Source organism: Protopterus annectens, chromosome 8.part0, assembly GCF_019279795.1.
Source record: "Protopterus annectens isolate FY-2018-M chromosome 8.part0, PAN1.0, whole genome shotgun sequence".
NCBI lineage: Eukaryota > Metazoa > Chordata > Ceratodontiformes > Protopteridae > Protopterus > Protopterus annectens.
Genome location: NC_056741.1, coordinates 508,918,532 through 508,941,798, shown reverse-complemented (window position 1 = coordinate 508,941,798; position 23,267 = coordinate 508,918,532). Strand labels below are relative to the sequence as shown.

At 34.4% G+C, this 23,267-nt stretch overlaps 1 protein-coding gene across 1 annotated transcript in view; it reads right to left on the bottom strand.

Moving 5' to 3' along the window:
* LOC122808298 (melatonin receptor type 1C-like) overlaps positions 1 to 23,267 on the bottom strand; it is a 123,434-nt gene that overhangs the window by 31,726 nt on the left and 68,441 nt on the right. The window contains exon 4 of the mRNA XM_044079263.1: positions 2,064 to 2,216. Coding sequence (XP_043935198.1) covers positions 2,064 to 2,216 — 153 coding nt within the window. The remainder of the gene's footprint in view (positions 1 to 2,063; positions 2,217 to 23,267) is intronic.

Sequence of the window (23,267 nt, the reverse complement as noted above, 5' to 3'; positions counted from 1 at the left end):
GCTTATTGATTTATATTAATTTTCTGCTCCATGCATTCTCAAGTTTCATTACTAGAATTAATATGGGTACTAACGTCTATTATTGGTTTGATTAGCAAGTTCCTTTTATTACTATACTGAATTCATCGGCTACTTTATTCAAATACTTATGATTATAACCTGTTTGTATAAACAAAGAGATTATATACAATACTTTTTTTCATATTCACTATCTAAAGCGGTCATCCTAGAGTCTCTTATAAATTGCCCACTTGATATATTTTTCTTCATAAATACTAGATGACCATTTCTGTAATGTAAATAGCTATTTGAGGAAGTCTCTTTTCCATGTGTTTTACTTGCCATTGTTTTCTCACATAAATTCAATTTTAGATTAAAATCTAAAACGTCGACTTCTTGTCCTATGTCTCCTATTGTAAACTGAACAAACTCAGAAATAACATTAAGTTCTTCAACAAACCTTTCTCGCTCATTTTCTGCCATATCCATCACCAGGAAAAGGTATACATGTATATATATATATATATATATATATATCACATTCAATAGTTGGAATGTTTCACTTTAGCTTAATGTATATTCTTTAATATATATATATATATATATATATATATATATATATATATATATATATATATATATATATATATAAATGCTAGATAGTAGTTAGCTTTACGATATACACAATATTAATTTATTTTGTAAACCTGCTTTTCAGTAAGCATTTTTGCAATGTGGTCTTACATAACTTTCTTGCTTCATTCTTTCAAACTCTAAACAGCTTGCTTGCATAAGATGATAGTAATAGTAATATAAACCATTAATGTCATTTAACTTAAGTTCTTTCTTTCCTGGCCAGGTATGCACTTATTGTATACAGGACAGGGAAACTATATGAATGTTTTGATTTGTAGATATTCTTTCCAAATTACTATTGTGTGTTAAAAGATGCTGTAAAACCTCCTAAAGTTACTTTACAAATGTTAATTTAGAAGTTTTAGCATAAAGATTATACTCCAAATTTGAAAAAGAAAGACTTGTTACAGCGAGGTGCTTACATATTGCCATCTCTGTTATTACAGGGGACATATCATGCCATACCAATATCAGCTTCCACAATGCATACCACAAGAAGAAAGTATGGCAAAAAATCTTAAGAGTTTTTAAAGTTGTAAGTTTATGAGGCGCACATTTCACTTTGGTTGCAGCTTGTGTGGCAGAGTGCTTTGTATTACAGCTTTTGAAGCAGCTAGACATTTTTTTTTCTTCCTACACTTTTATTTGTAACTTCTAATGCACTGATACAGCTAAACCCCCCTACCTGTTACAATGAAAGATTACCAAAATGATCTCTAAGAAAGTCATTATTCAAGCTATGCTCTAAAGGTGTATTTCTTGAATTCCTTTTGTAGAACATGCAATAAAGTGGTTGTGATTTTCTACCCAAATAATAATCCTCTAAGTTTCATTTTAAGAAATACGATCAGTGTCATACTGTACTAAATTAAGTGGTCACTTTCTGGAGAAATGCTATTATGATGTGCTACAGAATATTTTAGCAGTGCCTAGAGCAGATATACATTAACAGCAAACTCAAGGCATTGTTCTAACATAGTCTACTTCTGACACTGTTATTAAACTATGAGTACATGTCTCAAGTGTATTTAAGTTGAGAATTGTTTGCTACTCAGCTTTAATTCTGATATGATGCTGCTATGGGGCATTTGTTTTCCACTTTTATGTCACCACAAAAACTGTAACTTTGCAAATTAATCAGCTTCACAGAGCTAATAAAAGCAGTATTTATGAATGTTTGAAACTGATCAAATATAAGCCTCGTTCTACCATGTAAACATATAAGCTACCTCAAATCTATGTAAAACATTTTCCTATCCTGAAGTTTAATATTAACAACTGCTGCAGCTATCTCAGAGTTTCAGTTCCAGATGTGATATAATATGATGCTTAGTTGCTTACATATATATGTAAAAATACAAATATACAATTTACTATAGAGAATTAATTATGATTATGTTTAAGCTACAAATGAACAATTTACTTACCAGCATTTCTCAGCTTCTTATTTCTTAAGATAGATAGGATGACAAGGGTGTTCCCAAGGACATCCATAACAGTTATAAAAATCATCACACAGGTCAAAAAGATGGTTCGGCTTTCTGAAGGATTATTTGCAACTGTACTGTTGGAACCTAAGCCTAAACAATTTAAACAGGTATTGTTTCTGTTTAATTCCTTCATGGAGGTAACCGGACGATGTTTATTCTTCAGAATTTTACTGATTAACTGTATTTCTTTACTATAAAATAAAATGGATTTTCCAAATTAGTATTTGTGAGATTTATTTTTTTAACAAATTATTTCAGAAAATAAGCAGATATTAAAATTCAGCAACTTGTGTCATTTGTGATGTAATACTGTTTAACCCTTTGTTTAAAATTCAGAAACAAAAGCTCTAAAATTGTACAAACTTCAGCTGTTACAGACTGCAGGACTATACTGCAAATGCAAGTGCATTTATTGCTATAGAACATATTCAAATAACTTTACCAATTGTAACTTATTCTTATTAATATTAATACCAAGACAAGTGTTTCAGCTAAGAGGTGCTATTTTAATTCTTGGTAAAATAGTTTTCCATCTCTTAAACTTTAGGAAAATCTTAAGCTGCTACATAACATAAAGAAGTATGCAAGAAATAACTTCTATGGCATATAAGAACAATATTATTCTGCACCACTTCACAGTCTCTTTATAATGAGAAAGTGTAGTCTCAAAAGATTTAAAGTTATTTTCTGAAACGTGTGGGAATTACATCACACTCCTCAATGCATAATTACTTAAATGAAGTCATCAGTTACAGATGGTGACTTTAAATTAAACTTTACTATCTGATACTGACTATGTCTTTAGACTGTTTTGAGAGTAATTACATAGAACTTGTTTATTCTTTGAATCATTGTCATGAGTATTCTTGACTGCAAGTTTTTCCATGACTGCACCTATTCAATAGGGTAATTTATTGTTTTGTGTTCTATTTCATTATCAAATGTTAACTAGAGAAATGGACTGACCCAAGTGGACCCATATCAGACACTGCCTGGGCAATAGTCCAAAGAATCATCATCAAGTGAAACACAAATACATTCAGTACATTCAGATCACAGCATACATTGAAACTCTATAAGATGATAAAACTGTATAACACCAACATTAAATATAATTACATATTAGTAGGAAAGCAAATATGCCACCAAGCTAAAGCACTGTACGATACTAACATTAACAGCAAAATCATAGCACCATTATTAAAGTCTGATCACTATGGAAGAGGTAAGTGTTGAGATTTAGTAACAGATACAGTTTAACAGAGTTGTTGCAAAACTGGTAAAAGCCATGAGACTAAAAGATTTGGAGGAGAAATGTGATCACTATTTTAAGAGCTGAAAGGCTAGAGAATAAGAAAGGAGATATTTATAAAAGAAAATGACAGGCAGACAATATTTGATATATTACCTTAGGTGGTATGCAGTAAATACAAATGTTAGAAATACAATAGAAGGTTGAGAAGAACTGAAACATAGGAGGGATGAGTAGAACAACAGTAAAGGTAGTAAGCAAAACATGCCAGTCCAAAGATCATTCAATGGGTTTCTAGACAATTGCAGAGAAAATGATAAGAAAATATGTAATAAAAGTACTCCTTTGCCAATTCATAATCTCAGAATAAGTGGGAAAAATCTTAAACTGTTCCACGAACTCAGAAACAAATTGTAAATTTTAGATTTTAGTTTCCTTAAACATTACATAGTTCATTTAAGTCCTGCCACCTTTTAGGCCTCATTCATCCCTATGTATAGTTCCTACAATTCCCATTTGTCCTATGTAGTTTGTTCCTACCCTTTTCTAAAAATCTCAATTTCAGTTGTTTTATCTCTGTTATTGTATTCAGTACTTTCAGTATAGTTGGTATAGATTTTGATTTTGATTTTCTAATAATTGCTTTTTTAGTAGCCACCATTATTAGACACAGCAAAGCCTTATCATGTCTAGGCAATTCTAATTCTGTATCATAGCTCAGAAAAATCATCTCCATCATCAGACCAATCTGCCCACCCATCGTCTCCGACAGTGCATCCCACAGGGAATCCTTAAAGTCCGCCAACTCACTGCTCTCCCAAAAAAATATGACTTGTATTTCTTAAGGTTTTGTGTATCTGGATCACATTATCAGTTTTCTGCCTTACCCTTTGAACTATCCATTGCACCATGAGTGTTCACAATATGTATAGCTCCAGTTACAGTTCATTGCAGGCTACAGGATAAACACTTTTTTCTATATTAAGAAGATTTACTTATCTTCACAGAGTCTTTTTCTAAATGTCAGGAATCTCTCCCTTTGGTGAGAGATTTCGTGACAAGCTGGGATTCCAACAGAACACTCAAAAGTCTTTTTTGATTCCTTCACATAGAATTGTGTTCCTGGGATGTCAACTGGACACCTCAGTTCAAAGAGCTATTCTTCTAAGGTTTTCCAATTGGACTTCTTTCACTGTGATGGTATACATTGGGATATTGGGTCTCATGGGATTTATGATTCTCATGATACCCCTGGCAGGACTCCACATGAGAAGAATATAGTGGTATCTGAAACGCATTTGTTCCCAGCATCAACATATTATCTTTCAGATCCTAGTAATGAGGTTTGTCAGAAAATAAGTCACTTGGTGATGACAACAAATATCCTTAAATGAAGTTCTCCCCTTTCTCTCCTTGTTTCAAAGCAGTTAGTCTTCACAGAACTTTAGACTCTGCTTGGGAGCAGTTTCAGGAGAGATAAAAGTGTTGGGGGTATGGGACACCAAGGACAGATGCAATCACATGCATATCAGGGAGATCCTTATTCTGATCAAGGTACTGAATTCTCTGAACAATATTTGGTCCCCCTGGACCTCTTGAAGTTGTTACAGACAATACCACAGTCAGTAATGTGGTACATCAACAAATAAGCAAGTGGGAACCAGGTCATACCCCCTTTGCAGACCTACCATGTTTACTTGATATATAGCTTTACAGCACAATCCCACTCTACACACACTCTACATTCTGTCAGAGCAAAACATGTGGCATGACAAGCTGACCAGGACCAGGGCAGACACTCATGAATGAAAACTAGATCTGGGGGTCTCAAAGGTTTGATCCATCTGAGGGGAGTTCTCAAGTAGACCTTTTTGCCTCCTCTCTGAACAATCAACTTTCAACATTTGCTCCAGGACTGCAAGCAAGAAAGCCTGGAAAACAGATGCCCTTTATTTTCTTTGGACAATAATTTTCCTGTATGCTTTAACATCATTTCCACTAATATCCAGGATACTTCTGAATATTTCGAAGGAATCCCCAAGATCATTGTTGTGACTCCCTTCTGTCACAGACAACTGTGGTTCTCACTTCTTTGGGAAAAGCCAGGGGCAATTCCCACAAGCTTCCACACAGAATGGATCTACTCACACAAGAACAAGGGTGTATGATATACCCCAGCATCAATCATCTTCTATTGACTGCATGGATGATAGGAATTCCTTTTGGGTTCCTGCTCTCTGAGGATGTACAGCAGGTACTAATGGAGGCAAGAAAACCTAATACTAGGAAATAATGTATTATCAAATGGAAAAAGTTTTCTAGTTGGTGCCAACAATATAACCAGCACCCATTCAGGGCCAGTTGTTCTCTGGTTTTACAATATTTGTGTGAGATGCTATCTTGTAGCCTTTACTCCTGTATCATGGTTCATTTCATGGCCATTTCAGCATGTCTTCCAATAGATCTTCCTCTTTCAAGGCAGACACATGTCAAAATGTTCTTCAAAAGGAGTTTTGCATAAGAGGTCTCCAAGTAAACTGGTGGCCCCCTCATTGGGATATTAATTTTGTCTTAGAGGAATTAACACTTGCTCCACTTGAGCAAGCTAATCTGGCTGACTTGAGGTTCTTAATATGGAAAATAGTTTTACTGATTGCTCTGATATCTGTAAGTAGGATCAGAAAGGAGACCCTTTCTGAAAGCTCATAGTTTGTTTAAGTAAATGAGTTACTGCTGCAGTTTTTTGTTATGTGGTGTGTTTTTCTTAATGAATGAATTTTTAGCACATACACTATGACAGTAGGTAGTGTTGTGATTGGTTTATCTTAATCATGTGATTTTAATAACTTTGAACCATTTAATTGGAGTTCAATATGGAACAGTATATTTACCTTTTTCCTTGCTGTAGTGTGATCTCAGAGTTAGTATATTTAATAAGCAGGGGTGTGTGTGGGGCATGGAGGGGGGCTTGCCCTCCTGCAAAAATGTAAAAAAAAAAAAAAAAAAAAAAAGATTTTTATTTTTATTTTATTTTTTTTATTTAAATTTCAAAGTTTCAAAACTTTGATCTTGTGGTCTCGATGTTTTGAAACTTTAAAATTTAGAAGTAGACCCCCAAACAACACATGCCCCTGGACAGTTCTGCTGAATGTAAGACAATTCACAGATAATCAAGGAATGTAACCACCATGTAGGACTCACACATAAGTAATTTTCCCCAAAATGTATAAAATTTTAAGGTTTAATTTAGGTTAATCAAGGATAGAGAGAGAAACAAGAAACTTACCAAAAAAGTAAATATTTAGCCAGGCTTGTTGCAGAAACAGATCCAAGTCTTAACAAGGTATTCTTTTAAAGTAATCTTAAAAGGAGCAAAGTTTTGGTTTGCTCTGATTGTTAAAGGAAGAAAGTTCCAAGCATTAGTCATGCAATAACAGTATAAAAATGAACAGCAGATTTGTTAGGTTTATGTTTAACCAGAAGTTGTTTATTTTCAGATCTGAGTGATCTTTTGGGTAGATAGTTGTTAATTAATGAACTGAGGGCAGGACAAGCCAAGGGTTTGTGGATTATTTTGTGAGTAGTTGTGAGTTGGAGGTAAATGAGGTAATATGAGAGTTCAAGCCAGTTAACAGAATGCAAAACTATAGAATGATGTGTAGAATATTTATTGTTAGCAGCCAATTTAATGATTTTGTTATATCAGATTTCAAGTTTTGTTTTCAGGGAAGTTCATAGATTAGTAAATGTTGGACCAACATATATGAGAGAAAGGGAAGCAAATAGGTGGTAGCAATGGGTCTATAGTTAATCATCAAACAGCATGTTCATCAAAAGGCTGTTCATCAAATATTAAGTGTAGAAACCTCTGTTAATCAAATGGCCATATCATTGTAACAATTTTCATTGAACGACGATAGTTGCCCAACATAAAAAAAAAGTTACCAAATATTTACCAGTAATGTAGCTATAAGGAAAAATACAATTCCCTCACTGTAGTGTGACCTTGGAGTTGGCATATATAATTAGCGGGTTATGGGGGGGGGGGTGTAGTGCCTGGTATTGTACTAAAGTTTCTGTTGGAGGGTCTGCACCCCACCTACCCTGCACTAATTATAAAAAACAACTCCAAGGTCACACTACAGTGGGGAAAGGGCAGGTTTCCATATAGCTATGTTACTGGTAAGTATTTAGTAACACTTCCTTTTTTGTTGGCCAGCTATCATCTATCTTTCAATGAAAATCATTACAATGATATGGCCTTTCGATTAAAGGAAGTTTCGGCAGTTAGTATTTGATGAACTGCCATTCAGTGATAGTGCTGTTTGACGATTAATCATAGACCCAGTAGCAATCAGATATTTAGTGGATCAGTTGAGAAAATGTTTATGCCAATAAAGAATGTCAAACCTGTAGGTAAAGCTAGAGATAAATTTATTTGTCAGTAGATTCAATACATCTTCAGCCTTAGTGTAGGTAATATTGTTCACAATCAGTCAGCACATTGCTGTGTTATACTTTTGAGATTACAATCAAAACTAAATAAGCCCTTGCGATTATCTTTGACTTGGGTGGGTATTTTAGTCTCATGTTGGGCTTTGGTGGATTTTATTAAGCTCCTGAGTTGTTTGTTTATTTCAATTATGAGGGCTGTAACATTTTGGGAGTTATTAGTAGCGACAAGATCAAACATGCATTCATGCAGTGGGTACAATGGCTATTTTTCTAAGGTGTTTTTATTGACAAAGTCCAGGAATCTCTGTGCTTGTGTACTGGTGGGGGGTTAGGTTTCCCAGTCTATAGCTAGATAGTTTAGATCACCTAGGAAAATTAAATTAAGTTTAATACTGGGTGATAGTAGTTCCTGTAGACAGGTGGTGTGGCCTTCTTGTTTCACAGAGGGAGTTCTATAGCTAGTTAATATATGGTATGGAAGCTTTCTGATATTTATTTGGGATTGAAGAAGCTCTAAGTCACCATGCTGCAAAGCAGAATTCTGCTTAATGCTAGGTTCATGCCTGCTTTGGACACAGGGTCTGAGAGTTCCATCATGCCTCTCTTCATATAGTTCAGAAAAGTACACCTTAAGTAATTGAAAACAGCTTGAAGTATGATGGAGACGTACAGGTGCTTAGTACAGATGTAGTGCTGTCCACCATTTTAAACCATGTCTCAGTCACCTCAAAAAAGTAAGAACATAAGAAGAGCTTGTAGGGAGTGGAGTTTCTTATTTAGACTCATTGCACTGATCAACTGATCACCTTCATATTTTCATTTGCTTGTTTTGTGATGTTGGTAGGTTTATCAAGTTGGCAATTTAAGTATTAATATTTTTCTGTATGAGATTTCTACCTCCAAGCACATGCAGACTATATATATATATATATATATATATATATATATATATATATATATATATATGTGTGTGTGTGTGTGTGTGTGTGTGTGTTACACTAAAAAGGATAACCCACGAAAACTCCAAAAAGTGAAAAACAGACTAGTTCAGCAAAGCACGGGCTGTTTATTGAACGTAAGCACTTTCGGCTAAGGTATTCTTCAGCCTTCTTCAGACTAAAACAATATGTTAATCACAGCAGTACCTTATAAATAAAAAATGTATATGTGCTAATTAAAACAATTAAAATTCAAATTCATTAACCACTTGGCTGGCTAAAAGCTTAAATTTTAAAGGGCTAATACCTATTAACACAAGCAGTTATTTACTTTCCCACTCATTACACAGTATAAAACAAGACAAAACAAAACAACCTATATTTTCTGTTTTCTAAATAAACAACTAGCAAATAAATAAACTACGAGTTTGTGAAGTATTTCAAGCCTATCAAGTGTATCAAATATTTGATCAGTTATTTAATCAAACATAGTAAACTACAATACACTAGACTAAAATGCGGAACTCCTAAGAAAGTATAACAATAAAAAGTGAAAAATATATGTATGTAGATATAAATAAATACATATAAATGTAAATGTGCATATTACCTACCTAGTTTAACCAATACATAAGTCACTTGGTAATGGTGACATTTATATCCAGATAGAAAGGAACCAAAAATTATTATTATAACCATTGTTGTATCCATGTACATGAAAAGTACATATACATATGTATATGTATATTCCCTTCATACATAATATACATAAAAATAATAATAGTTACAATTTGGAAACTCATCTCTTCAGTGCTTTTAGTTTAAGAATGCTTTTTATAGAGACATACTCATTTAATTAGCCCTTTAAAATTTAAGCTTTTAGCCAGCCAAGTGGTTAATGAATTTGAATTTTAATTGTTTTAATTAGCACATATACATTTTTTTAAATATAAGGTACTGCTGTGATTAACATATTGTTTTAGTCTGAAGAAGGCTGAGGAATACCTTAGCCGAAAGCGCTTACGTTCAATAAACAGCCCGTGCTTTGCTGAACTAGTCCATTTTTCACTTTTTGGAGTTTTCGTGTGTGTGTGTGTGTGTGTGTGTGTGTGTGTGTGTGTGTGTGTGTGTGTGTGTGCACGCGTGTGTGTCTGTGTGTGTGTGTGTGTGTGTGTGTGTGTGTGTGTGTGTGTGTGTGTGTGCGTGTGTTAGTGTGTGTGTGTGTATGTATATGAGTGTCTCATGAAACAATGAAAACTCGTATGAGCAGCCCTTTAAACAGTGATCAGTTTAGAGTGAGCACACATCTGAGTGAATTCTCATAAAATTAATTACTTTTTATTTCTTTCTATTTTTTTTTTTTTCAGGGAGGAGATAGTCGCCTGCACCACCCAATCTGAGGGGCTTTGCTCCTACACCCTCTGCTAATTATATATATACTAATTCTGAGATCACAGAACAACAGGTTAAAGGCAAATTCCCTTACCTACTGTACTGCAATCCCATTCAAAAGACTGCCGATAGAAACTCCATTAGGAAGAACATTCACTCACATGAATGTTTGGGGTTTTTTACAGCACAAAAAAAAGCATTCACTCAAATGAGCATTCACTCTTCCTAATTGTAGCTATATCTATCTATCTATCTATATATATATATATATATATATATATATATATATATATATATATATATATATGTGTGTGTGTGTGTGTGTGTGTGTGTGTGTGTGTGTGCGTGCACACACACACACACACATATATATATACATCTCTCTCATACACTGTGTTATGCTATTTGAGTAATAGATGATTATCAGACAACATGAGGAAATTCTTACAATGTCTCAATATACCCATCTTAATTAGGCTGACTAGGAAAGTTGTGGGGAAGTTCTGGTCCATAATTCCAACAAGAATGACTCTATGGGTAGGAGTGACTATAATTCCTTGGAATTTGGTTTGCTTTAGGTAATGCTTTGGAGACTTGCTACTGAATATTTAAAATTTAATACAAAACAACTGGAAACCTTCTACCACCAGTATGAACCAGTAAATGTAGCATAGAAAAACTCACTTGTTTAATACTAAATGTGCAGGTAGTATCAGCATACTCAGTTTTAAGCAATTTTATCAAAGGTCTTTTAGCCTGATGAGTAGTTTAAGGGGAGAGAATTGCAATAAACATTGAGAGAGTGGGAGGAAATTATGTTGTCAAATTATCATAAGGGGCAGCCAAGTACAGATACACTTAGTTTAAGAACACAATTCCAACAGAATGGCTGGGAAGGAAAAACAATTAGACCATTACCTCCCAGCTGAGTTGCCTGAAACTGCCTTAATGCAAATACTAGTGCTGAACTATCTTGACCTACACCCAATACATAAGAATGAAACTAGGGTTTAATAACAATATTTAGTCCATTGACATACCAAAAATGCAGTGCAACAATGTACCGGAATTACTAATATAGGCTTAAAGACCTTGGCTAAAGCAGATACTAACTGTTAAAATGAATTGAAAAACAGATAAAAAATGGGAAAGCTCTTTTTTTCTGTATGTTTTGAAAGGATTGTCCTAAATAATGCAAATAATGACATTTTAACATATTTTCAGATTTAAAGAAAATGTGTGGAATGTAATCTAATTATCTTCTTTTATTTAAAGTGGTGTACATAGTTACTAAAGTAACACTGATTCTTTTAGTGAAGAATAATTTTTGTATGTGTCTACTTTGTTCTTGAACCTAATGAGATCTCATTATATTTCAGTCATTTAAAATAATGTGGCTAGTCTGAATTTTAAATCCACATCCAATGTCTTGGGGTACTCATCTGCTCTTTTATCAGCCCAGAATAAATTGCTTAATTAGGGCATGATATAGAAAAGAGCCTCCAATTTGTTACCATTCTTAAAGGTGACTATTCAACAAGTTATGATCTTATGAAGTCTTATATCATCCATTATACCGTATATATGTTCCCATTTAAATGTTCCTTTTTCAACTTGGATTTTTGTCAGTCTAACAGTAATGCTATCCAAATTTTATGGAAATACATACAAAAATTGGACGTTATTATAGAATAGCCTTAAACCTAAAAGTCTGATAATGCAGGTATGGAAGGGATCCTACTGCATTTTTAGTACGCTTATCAATAATGCTGATATGAGTATCAACTAACCAATTTTTATCACATAAGCATGTTTAACTTTTATGTAGCTAACCACTGTGTTGCTAAGCAAATGATTCATTTAAACCCCTGGAAATTTTCATTAGGAAATTATTAAGCTCATGGAAGTAAATACACATAATCAATATGATTAGAATATATGCACATTTATTGTTAAATCTCGATAGTCTTTATGAAATATCATCAGCAGTCCAATAAATTTGATATCTTTGAAAAACTACTTTACCTCCTGCACACACATGAAATATATTTTTTGTGGAGATTCATTCCAGCATGGCTCCATCTTTTGCTAATACCTTCTTGTTCATAGTTTTATTGATAATAGTCTACTTTTCAATGATATAGCAATGGTGTTGTTTTAATGTTTGCATATTCAATGCTATTGAATGTTTCAGAACATTTTGTTGCTGACTTTGGTTTGCTTTCTTTAACTATTTGAATTGCAATTTGAAGTTGAAATAAATTTGATTACATCCTAAAGAAACACAGATTGATAAAGTGATGACAATTAAGATAAAAGAGCAATACCAAATTTTTCACTGACAGGTATGACAGTAATTAACATAAAGCCAACGCTTAAGCAGCAATAGTGGAATGAGCATCCCACAAATGGAGAAGGAGGGAAGTCATAAGCTGTAAGAAGTAACTTACAAAGCAATAATAAAAACTTTCCTTAGAGGAGTGAACAAGGCTGTGGGAAGAAACATTGAATTAAATTAGCCTTTCTAGTGGAATTGGGGGCAGATCAGGAACATACGACTATAAATCCTCACTTGAAGAGAAAAAAAGCTCTAATCTTAGTTCTAAAAGTAAAGGCTTGATTTTCAGTTTAGAAGGAGCAATTGGAGAATACAGAGTGAAGACTAAGGATAGAAACTGTGTTCTTAACCTTTAGTTATTTATGTTTGTTTATTTATTTTAGTTAGTTCTTAACTGATATTCCCAACTGTCTTACATCATATTTCGTGCAGGATTCAGGAGAACAGATGCAAAATATAATACAATACAAATGACTTTATGAAAAGACTATAACTCTGCTACAATCAACCTTAAAGACTCAAATCATAACATATAAAAGTCACTAAAATATGAATAGCATTTGAAATGAAAAACATTTGCAAATCCTGCCCTGCACCCTTGAATTAGCTGGCTGAACCCAATATGCCTGGTGCTAATATATATCAACTCAGAGGGCAATCCATCTCAGGGAAAGAAGAAATTCCTGAGATTCTGGAATCTCATTCTTGTGAGGACAAGCCAACATTTGTACACTAATGATCATTTATATGGATTCATGATTCATGGCTTATATGGATTTTAAGGCTTGTCAGCCAGTTCAGAAGTAAACAATGCCACATAACATTTTCAGAAATCTCTGCAAAGGTCACCAAAATTAGCATTTTTAGAATAAGATGAAAAAAGGTAGGGGGAACAAAGTGTATTTGCTCTACAAAATATTTTAAAATTTAAAAAGTATAGATTAACAATCTGAAATATCAATGTTTTAACATGTTCAGTGATTTGTTTACAATATATTTATAAAAATTGTTATTAATTTTGTAATAATTAAACATGTGATAACATTTCAATTAATAAAGACAAGATAGAAAAATAATTAAAAATAAATAAATAAATAAAATTTATGAACACAACAAAATAACTATTTGCAAAAGTGTCTAGTACCTAGTATTAAGTATGAGATATTCAAACACATTTTCAATGTTTAACAGTTATTTTAAGAAAATCGGCCATTATTTATTTAACAGTTCATTTAGGTCTTTCCAGATGTTATATGAGAAAGTGATTCTTGAAGATCTTGACTTGATACTAATAAGTTGCAGTTGGCAAACATTGTCTGCAATGTTAGAGAATTTATTAAAAGAAGGAACAGATTCACTCTTCTAATTTCTTGTTATAACTTTTCTTGCAATTGTTAGAATGCTCCATAAAAGTCGATATTTCAATTTCACTGCACAGTTAGGCATTGAGATAATAAATAATACTAATAATTTGGTTAAAGAAAATTTATCAGAGAAAAAAAAATCTGTAAAAAAGCATTGATTTTATCCCAATATACTTTAAGTATAATACAATCAAGAAGCATATGTTGCCAGTCTGCTTTAAGATCTAACATATATCTTTAATAAATCATCTTTTTTTAGACATTTATTCAATTCTGTGGGTTGTTAAAAAAGACCAGTGCAACAATTTCCATGAGAATAATCTCCATTTAAGTGAACAGTTAGTTTGTTTTGATGATGTTAAAATTAGATTTTTATCCTCATCATTGGGAGATGTTTTATTTATGAGTTTAAAATAATTCCAGTAACTTTCTGTATTACATCCCAGTTCCTTTTTAATCACTTTATATATTTTGGGTAAGAGATCTTTTCCAGATATTTTCTGTCACACCAAAAGAAATAAAAGGTCAAGTACTTTAAGAACAGAATGCCTTAGCCTTGGTTGCATAAGTTCAATTTTACATTCTACTAATTGTCTACAGTTTTTTTACATGCAAACACACACCTTTATCCAGATCAGATTTGTTGATTATATATTGAACAGAGTACAAGTTTTTTTTTCTCTATTATGTGAAACCAGTATATCAGATTATTTTCTTTAAAAGTAATCATTGTGGATGCGTTTAGGGTGGAAAATTTTTCAAAGTATTCTTTATAATGCTAATATAAGAAGACTTAATTATTTGATTAAAGTTGTTGAAAATATTATTTTAATAACCAGAGTAAGGAATTATTTGAATTAAATAATAATTTGAATGCTTCAGACTGCTGGAATTTATCCAAAAACATCCTTGAGAATATTTCCACTTAGCAGTATAATATTTATTTAACCAAAGAGTTTTTTTTTAATAATAGATGATAGAGGGTATAATTCTTGATCTGGTAAACTAATATCACCAACAGACCCGTCTGTTATATAATGGTTTAAAGCTATTCTGGGTTTGTTAGGACACCACAAAAAAAATTTAAATTAATGAATTAAAATTTTTTATACAACTTATAGAAGGAGGAAGAGATAAGGACTGCGTAATATATAGGATTTTTGGTGAGATAATAAATTTAATTATGGTAAGTCTCTCATCCATTGTAAAAAAATATTGTATTTATTTATAAGATTCTCTATAAAAGTTAAACTATTTCTTATGATTATTATTTTGTTGATGTTTCCAGCAATCATTATTCCTAAATAGCTTATATTTTCCTCATGGACTATATATTTATAAAATCTTTTTTTTCTATAAAATTGTAATTTATAGGTATGTTTTAAATTGAGGCCATTTTTTTCTGAAAATTTTCCATTGAATTGAAAACAATTGAAAGTGAAATATTTCATTCATTCAAAGTTATAAGACTGTCATCTGTAAACAACTGAATTTTTGAAATTAAATTCTTACCTGTTTGTATACATTTAATATTTGGGATTGATCTTATTAAATTTGCAAATGACTCTATAACTAAGATAAAAAGTAAAGGTAAGAATGGACATCCTAACTTGGTTGCCTTGTAGATCTTGATTGATTCTGAGGTGCATAAACCTATTTTTACATATGCATAAACATTTTCATAAAGAAGATTAATAAGAATATATAAAGTTACTTGAAAAATACTTTCTTCTAAAACCAATGATAGATAATTCCAATTTACAGAATCAAAATCACTATCTATACCCAACCTTACTAAAGTTAAGTTCTAATTTCTTCTATTTACATAACTGTAGATCAGAGTGATGTGCTATGTCTTTAAGAAGCATATCAAGGACTGAACATGCATATATAAGTACCAAGCATGTGCTATTCCTAGTGCCATTTTGAGAGTGCAGCCAGAGAGTGAGCTTGTATGATTGCAGTAGTTAGTTTGTATACAAGTTACTTAAGTTAAAGTCAGTAAACTTATATTGTGATGTGTTTGTATATAATACAGTTGCTTGAACAGAACCCACAAAGAATCTTCTATTGTGACCAAAGTAGGAGTGCGACATGGTGTCAGAAGTGGGACTCTAGAGAATGATATTTGGAGCCATGGTGCACAGAGATGATAGTGAAGGTAAACAAAGATAAATGGGTATAAAAAAGAGCCAGAAAAGAATCAAAGGTAATGAGACTTCACATGAACTTTTTATTTTATAGAATAGATAAAATGGAGCATTACAAGGGCACAAACTGCATTATTAGACAAGCAGGAGGAACAAAAGTTTTATTAACTAAAGGGAAATGTTTAAAATTGAGATATTTGACAAAACAATTATCAGAAAAAAAAACAAGCATGTTTAAATCAAAATTAGTGTGTTTAAGGCAAAACAAGCATGTTTAGAGTAAAACAAGCACAAGAAAAGTACAATGGGCATGAAAAGAGATTAAAAAACAAATAAAATAAGGGCAAAAGAAAAACAAAAGGGCACATTAAGCATAAATATAGCAAGGCAACTGCATGTTGTTTGGCAAAGTGCTGCATTTTAGCATAACTGCAACTTCGTATTGTATCAAGGGCATAACCAGAGTTACTCAAAGTATCTCAAAGGGTGTAAAAGTGCTGGAAGTGTGTGCTTATTACTGTGTATGTATTCTGAAGATTTTATATGTGTACAAAGTACAACTATTTCATGAAGTACAGTCAACGTATAGCCATTTCAAAAAGTTTGTTGTGCTGGGTGTGTCTATTCACAAAGTGTCACCATTGCAGAGTGTTTCTTGCACTGTAAAGAATTGCCTAGCAAGGTATCATTTTGGGAAAATTTCAGTGTGTTGTGTACAGTTTATTCGCAAAGAGCAATTGCTTCAAAATGCTATTAGCTCTGAGCTTCTTTTGCCCAGTTCATTTGCATGATGCAGTTATTTGAAATGTTTTTTTTTTAAATGATGATCAATTACTTTTACAGTACAGTAATTTCAAGAGTATTACACTACCTAACAGACTTATTTTGCAAAGTTCAGTTATACAGAGACTTATTATGCTATTGGGCAAAGTTGCAAATACTGGCATAAACGTATGGCATATGTGTATGTGTATGTGTATGTGTTTATGCCTATTTGCAAAACCCTTCACTGGTATGTGTTAATATGGCAGATGGATTTTGAAAGCCCTTACCACTTGATCAGAATATTGCAGAGCATTCGAGAATATTTGAGCAAGAATATGATATTTTTATACAAGCAGCTTATTCAGATAAAGATGCATGTACCAGGCCATTCATTTTGCTAAACCTAGCTGGGACAGAGGCCATAGAAAGAAAGCATTCATTTGTGTATGCACCAGCAAAGGTATATGAGGGAAAAGGTGAACCTCATCGTATCGTTGTACAGGCTGAATCAAGGGAAGACCCTGAGTGTTTGAAATGCAAGTTCAGAGAAATTTATATTGTGCACATGAATGCATTTGTGAAATATTTGAGATCTACCACCACCTTTCTGGAGTTTGAAGTTTATTCAAACCCTCAGAGAATTGATTTTCTTGATGTGACAATCTTTAAGGATGAAAGAGGTGTTATGGGTACGACGATGTATCGTAAGTCATGATGACACAACCATCTTTTGCATTGTAACAGCATGGATCCAAGCCATGTTTTTCCAAAGGTTATTAAGAACCAGTTTTTTCAGAAGTTCAAGACTGATCACTAACAGAGAAGATCAGGAAGTTGAGACAGAGCAAGTAAAACAACAATTATATCAAAGAGGTTATAAGATAACAGAAATAGAGAAAGGTAAAAAAGAAGTGGACTCAATGAGTCCAGCTAGAAGAACACCTTATTTCCATTGAGATCAAGGTTTTATGTCAGATACAAATAGGGGTGATATGGGAAGCATGAGATGTGCTATCTCTTATACGCAAGATGTCCAACAGATATGCAAAATAATACAAGATAACTGGAAGATTTTGACAGCAGATACATCTCTGAGGAAAATAGTGGGGAAAGTACCCAGATTATCCTTTAAGAACAAACCTAATCTAAAGAGACTTTTATGTAGTGAAAGACATATAGGAAAGAAACCTCTTGCCACAAAGAAAGGCACCTTGTCCATGTATTAATACCACCAACAGAATTATACACCCCATAACTAAGAACGAATTTCAACTGAATACATAGACTGATAGTACCACAGAAAATGTGGTCTATGTTGCCATCTGTGAATGCTGTCAAAGTTTTTATATTGGCAAAACTAACTTTCCATTTAAAACCAGGATTCTTAAGCACATGAATGAAATTAAACATAGATCAACTACAAATACATTATCTCAACATATTATGTGGTTTTCAGGACATAAATTTTCTTTTATGATTCTAGAATGTGTTGTAGAAGGACCAAGGAGAGGTGATCTTTTGAATACCACTGAATATAAAGAATATAAAGAATTATTATGGATTGCTGATTTAAGAGTGGACATTGAGTCAGGTCTTAATGGTGTTCTTCCCCTTAAACTTGCCCTAAAGAGTTGTCTGCTGAAGAAAAAGATTTGATTGGACAAGCCCCTATATAATGAACCAATCATTGGAAATGTTTTCAGGATCTGAAGAAGAAAGTTCCAAAAGCGCTTATCCATTTTAGTATTTATCTGTTTAATACACCTTGCAGCTAGTGGATTTTAGCTATTTTATGTTTTATAAATTTGTAACTCCCAGACAACTGTTACATTAGAGATGCATTTGTTTTACACTAGAGATCAGAAACCAGGGGAAGCTTTTTCAGCTTATATAACTGACCTGAGAAACAAAGCCAAAATGAGACGGTTTGGTGACTTAAAAGATGGGCTAAAAAAGGACAAGTCTGTGCATGGTACTAATATTGCTGCTGTGAGAAAGGTTTTGCTTCATGACAGTGATTTAATGTTGAGTAAAGCCATTGAGATTTGTCAGATCCATGAGATGACAGACAAATATACAAGTATTCTTGCGAGTGATAAGAGCATAGTTTCAGCAGGCTCCAGAACAAATGTAGATAGCATGCAACATGTGGCAATCAGAAGCAGGCCTAGGTACATGGCAGCCATAGCCCCTGCTGGCTTACCAGGGAAACCACATAGTTTTCCAGCAAGTTCTAAGAATAGTTCAGTTAAAGGAGCATGTCCCTCAGTGCAGCACAAGCATGGATCAGCAAAACCCAAGTCCAGCTTTATTGTTAATTGTTGCAACTGTGGTGTCAGTCATGAGTCTAGAAGAGAGAAATGCTTAGCATTTGGTCAGCAATGTCACAAGTATAAAAAAATGGAACTGTTTTTAAGAGTTTTACAACTCAAGTAAACCCTGCACAGTTGTAAAGAAAGGTCACACCAAAAAGCAAGCTGATCAATTAGACTGCAAGTCCAGTTTCTATGTAGATGGCATTTCAGTAATTGGTGAGAGAGTTAATGCAGTGAATTTATTGGCAAAGAGTGAAGTGTTTTGCACAGTCCAGATAAATGGTAAATCTACAGAGCTTAAAGTAGACACTGATTCAAAATGTAATGTTATATCAGCAGACACATTTGCTAAAGTGAGAACTAATAAGTAACTCAATGTGGCCAGTAGTGCGAAACTTGTTGCTTATGGAGGTGAAGAAGTTCAAACCAAAGGCTCAGTGATGATTTTGTGTTATATGGCCAAGTACTGTTACAGCTTGTTATTCTATGTAGTTAGAAGATCAATGCAGTCTTTATTGAGTCTCAAAGACAGTTTGAGAATGAACCTGCATTCTTTTACCAAAGAAGTTCATCATATAAGTGCATATCCTAGTTTCATTTTTTCTGAAGTCATTTTCTCAGAGTATGCTGATGTTTTCGATGACAAGTTGGGCTAACTTCCAGTTGTGTATTCCTTGAAGTTAGACCCAGAGGTCACTCCAGTAGTCAAGCCAGCAAGGAGAGTTCTGATAGATATGCAGGATAAAGTTAAGGCTCAGTTGGATAAAATGGTACAGCAAGTGTAATTTGTCCAGTTACACAGCCAAGTGAATGGTGTCACAAAAAAGGGTCAGACAAAATCAGAATGTGTATTGACCCAAAGATTTGAACAAAGCATTGAAGAGACCTCATCATCCAATGTGTACAGTCGAGGAGGTTGCAGGTCTAAAACTGAATGCCACTGATTTTTTTGTAAAAACACGAACATCAGCAACTGGAGTACAAACAGACTCGAAGTGTAAAAATAATGTTAAGCACAACAATTTATTTGAATAGGCTTTTCTTTCAGCAAACAATGGTTAAACTTCCTCAGAGAACAACTGGAAAAACCAACACAACTTAAATAGCAACAGCTAATCACGTGCTACCAACCATTAACAAATCAAATTATAATACTAATTATTATTAAAATATTTTAAAACATAGAAAATAAGACATATATTATACTTCTAAAAACATATAACTGATCTATGACATAACTTCTTAAACATATTACACCTATATAAATACCTATATTTATAAATTGGGAAACAATTTTTTATATAATTTTTTTTTTAATATAAAAATACAATTCATTCAAGACTCATTCTAGCGTATCAAACTTTTCAATTTTAAAATACATGCCAACGACACCTTTTCATTCAAACCAGGGGCTTTATAAGACTGTAATTTTAGTTGCCATATTAATTCTTGCTGTTCTAATAATAATTGATATGGGCCACCTTTTATAGGTTCATAAGTAGGTACTAGGCTATCTGCCCGAGGGCATTTATAAGCCTAGCCAGAGTGTGTCGGCTTTCGCCACCCAATTGATTAATTAACTGATCCTCTGTCAAGCAGAGCCAATGAAGTGATCCCAGGGGTGTATTTTCTGTTACCCATCCACTCATTAAGGTTTCTCTTGAAGAGTGTTAGTGAGGGGCTCCGCCTGATGTAATTTGGAATTTTGTTCCAAAGCATGGGGAGTCTCTGTGACAGGAATCTATCCCTCCAGCATGTTCTATTTATTGTTGTAGTGAGGTTTAACTCACTACAGAGTGTGGCTCAGTGTGGCTCACAGTGACTTGGATTTCTTTAGGTGGAGCATGTCCATCAATTCTGAGTTGGACATGGCTTTGTAAGTCAGGCAGAGATCACCTCTGAGTAAGAGATATGCCACTGAGTACAGCCGGAGTTTTTTCAGTCGGGCTGCATAGGACATATGTTTGAGACCAGTAATCCTCTTGGTGAGGTACTTTTGTGGTCTTTCCAGCTGTTGGAAGTGTCTTGTGAGGTACATCCCAAATAGGGCATTGTACTCTATGATGGATCTAATGAGTGAAGAGTAGAGGGGCACTATAACTTCTTTATTTCTAGATGCAAACCCTTTAGTAACTAGATGGGCTACATAGAAGGATTTCCTAACTACTTTTGCAATATGATTGTCAAAGGAGAGATTACTATCTACCTGGGTCCCCAGATCTCTTATTACCTCTTCTGTATTAAGGGGCTGCCACCTATGTGGTAATTTGTGGGTGTTTTGTTTTTCCCAAATGGGATGACTATGCATTTTTTGGCATTTAGCTTGAGGCCATGACTTTGACACCAGGTGTCTGTCTCAGTAAGGCCCTTTTGGAGGATATCCATGTCAGCCGGAGAGTCAATTATGGCTCCCAGTTTGCAGTCATCGGCAAATTTGGTTAGCCATAGTCCTCCTGTGTTTGCCTGTACTTCTGAGAAGTATATGCCAAACAGTAGCGGTCCCAGGACCGAGCTTTGCGGGACACCACTTGTGACTGGTTTAAAGTTGGACCTGGAGCCTGCTATTCTTACCGCGTGAGTTCTGTCTGTAAGCCAGTTGGCAACCCATCTTGTGATGTAGGGGTTTATGTTCAGGCTGGTGAATTTTTCTATAATACCTGAGTGAGGAATGGTTTCGAACACCTTGGCAAGGTCAAGGTAGGCTGTGTGAACCACCTTTCCCTCATCTATGGCCTTGGTGACTGTCTCGAAGAAGTCAACCAGGTTTAGTAGGCGCGATCTGCCTTTAACAGAGCCGAACTGGGTTGGGTCAAGTGATTGGAGGTTCCCAATGTCTTTGTTAATGATTTCCATGATGATGTGCTCCATAGCCTTGCAGACCAGGCTAGTCAGGCTTATGGGGTGATAGTTATCAGGGTGAGTTGTGACCCCTCCTTTGTGGAGAGGAATAACTGTTGCTGTGCGCCATTCTATGGGCATGTAGCCTGTTGAGAAGCTGAGGCTGAACAGCATGTTTAGGTGGGGGGTTAGTTCGTTCTGTAGTTTGTGCAAGATGCAGCCTGGGACACCATCTGGTCCCATTGACGCTATGTTTTTGGCTTTTGAAAGGGCTGTTTTCACCTGTGCGTCGGTGATTTTTTGGGACACTACACATTTCTGGTATTGTTGTGGATCCTTTTGGAGGTGAGGGGGGTGAAGTTTGCACTGAATCTATCTGGCAGGATGTTGGCAATATCAGTAGGTTCAGTATATTTTGTGCTATTTTGCACTAGTTCAGTGCATATCTGTGAGTTGCCACTTAGATTCTTAACAAAGCTAAAGAAGGATTTGTGGTTATCTTTTGAATCCTTGGCTTTTTTTTTTCAAAGTTAGCCTTGGAGGATTTAATGAGTGACCTGAGTTTCTTACTGATACCGATCAGGGATGTCTTTCCTTCTTGGGATTTGCTTTTTTTCTGAACTAGTTTCCTCCTTCTGTTGTATAGCCTGTTTATTGCAGGGGTCCACCAAACTAGTTTCCTTCTCTTAGAGGAATTTGTCTTGGTTTTGCTAGGGATGGCATGATCCATACATCCTTGTAGGTGCTCATAGAGTGCATTTGTAAAGGTTTATGCATCTTGGGCAGCATTATCCTTTAGCATGGGGGCTGTGAAACTTACCATCTCTGTCTTAAGTAAGGTGAAGTTTGCTTTAGAAAAGTTTTTTTACTGTGGTTTCCTTAGTTGGGGGGGGGGGGGTTTGGACATCCAGAATGATTAGTTTATGGTCTGATTAACCAGTGACCGTTTGACCTCTGGTGTGGAACACCTGTCGCCCATGTTGGTGATGACCAGGTCCAGTATGTTTTCACTTATGCTAGGGGAGTTTACCAGCTGATCCAGGGCATTTGAGTTGATGAATTCCATGAAGCGCTGGGCCTGGGAATTTGTACTCGAGTAGTTTTCCCAGTGAATGGTAGGGTAATTGAAATTGTCCAATATCAGGGTGTTTGGTAGGACCTTCATGTTTTCCAGTGTCTTCAGAAAGGTGGAGTGGTGGTCCTGGGTCATGGATGGTGATCTGTAGCAGGCCACAATTTGCATTGCAGATTTGCACATTGTTTGTTGCGCATGGATGATCTCAGAGGTATCATGCTGCGCCACTAACCTGGAGGTGTAGGTATCCTCGATGAAT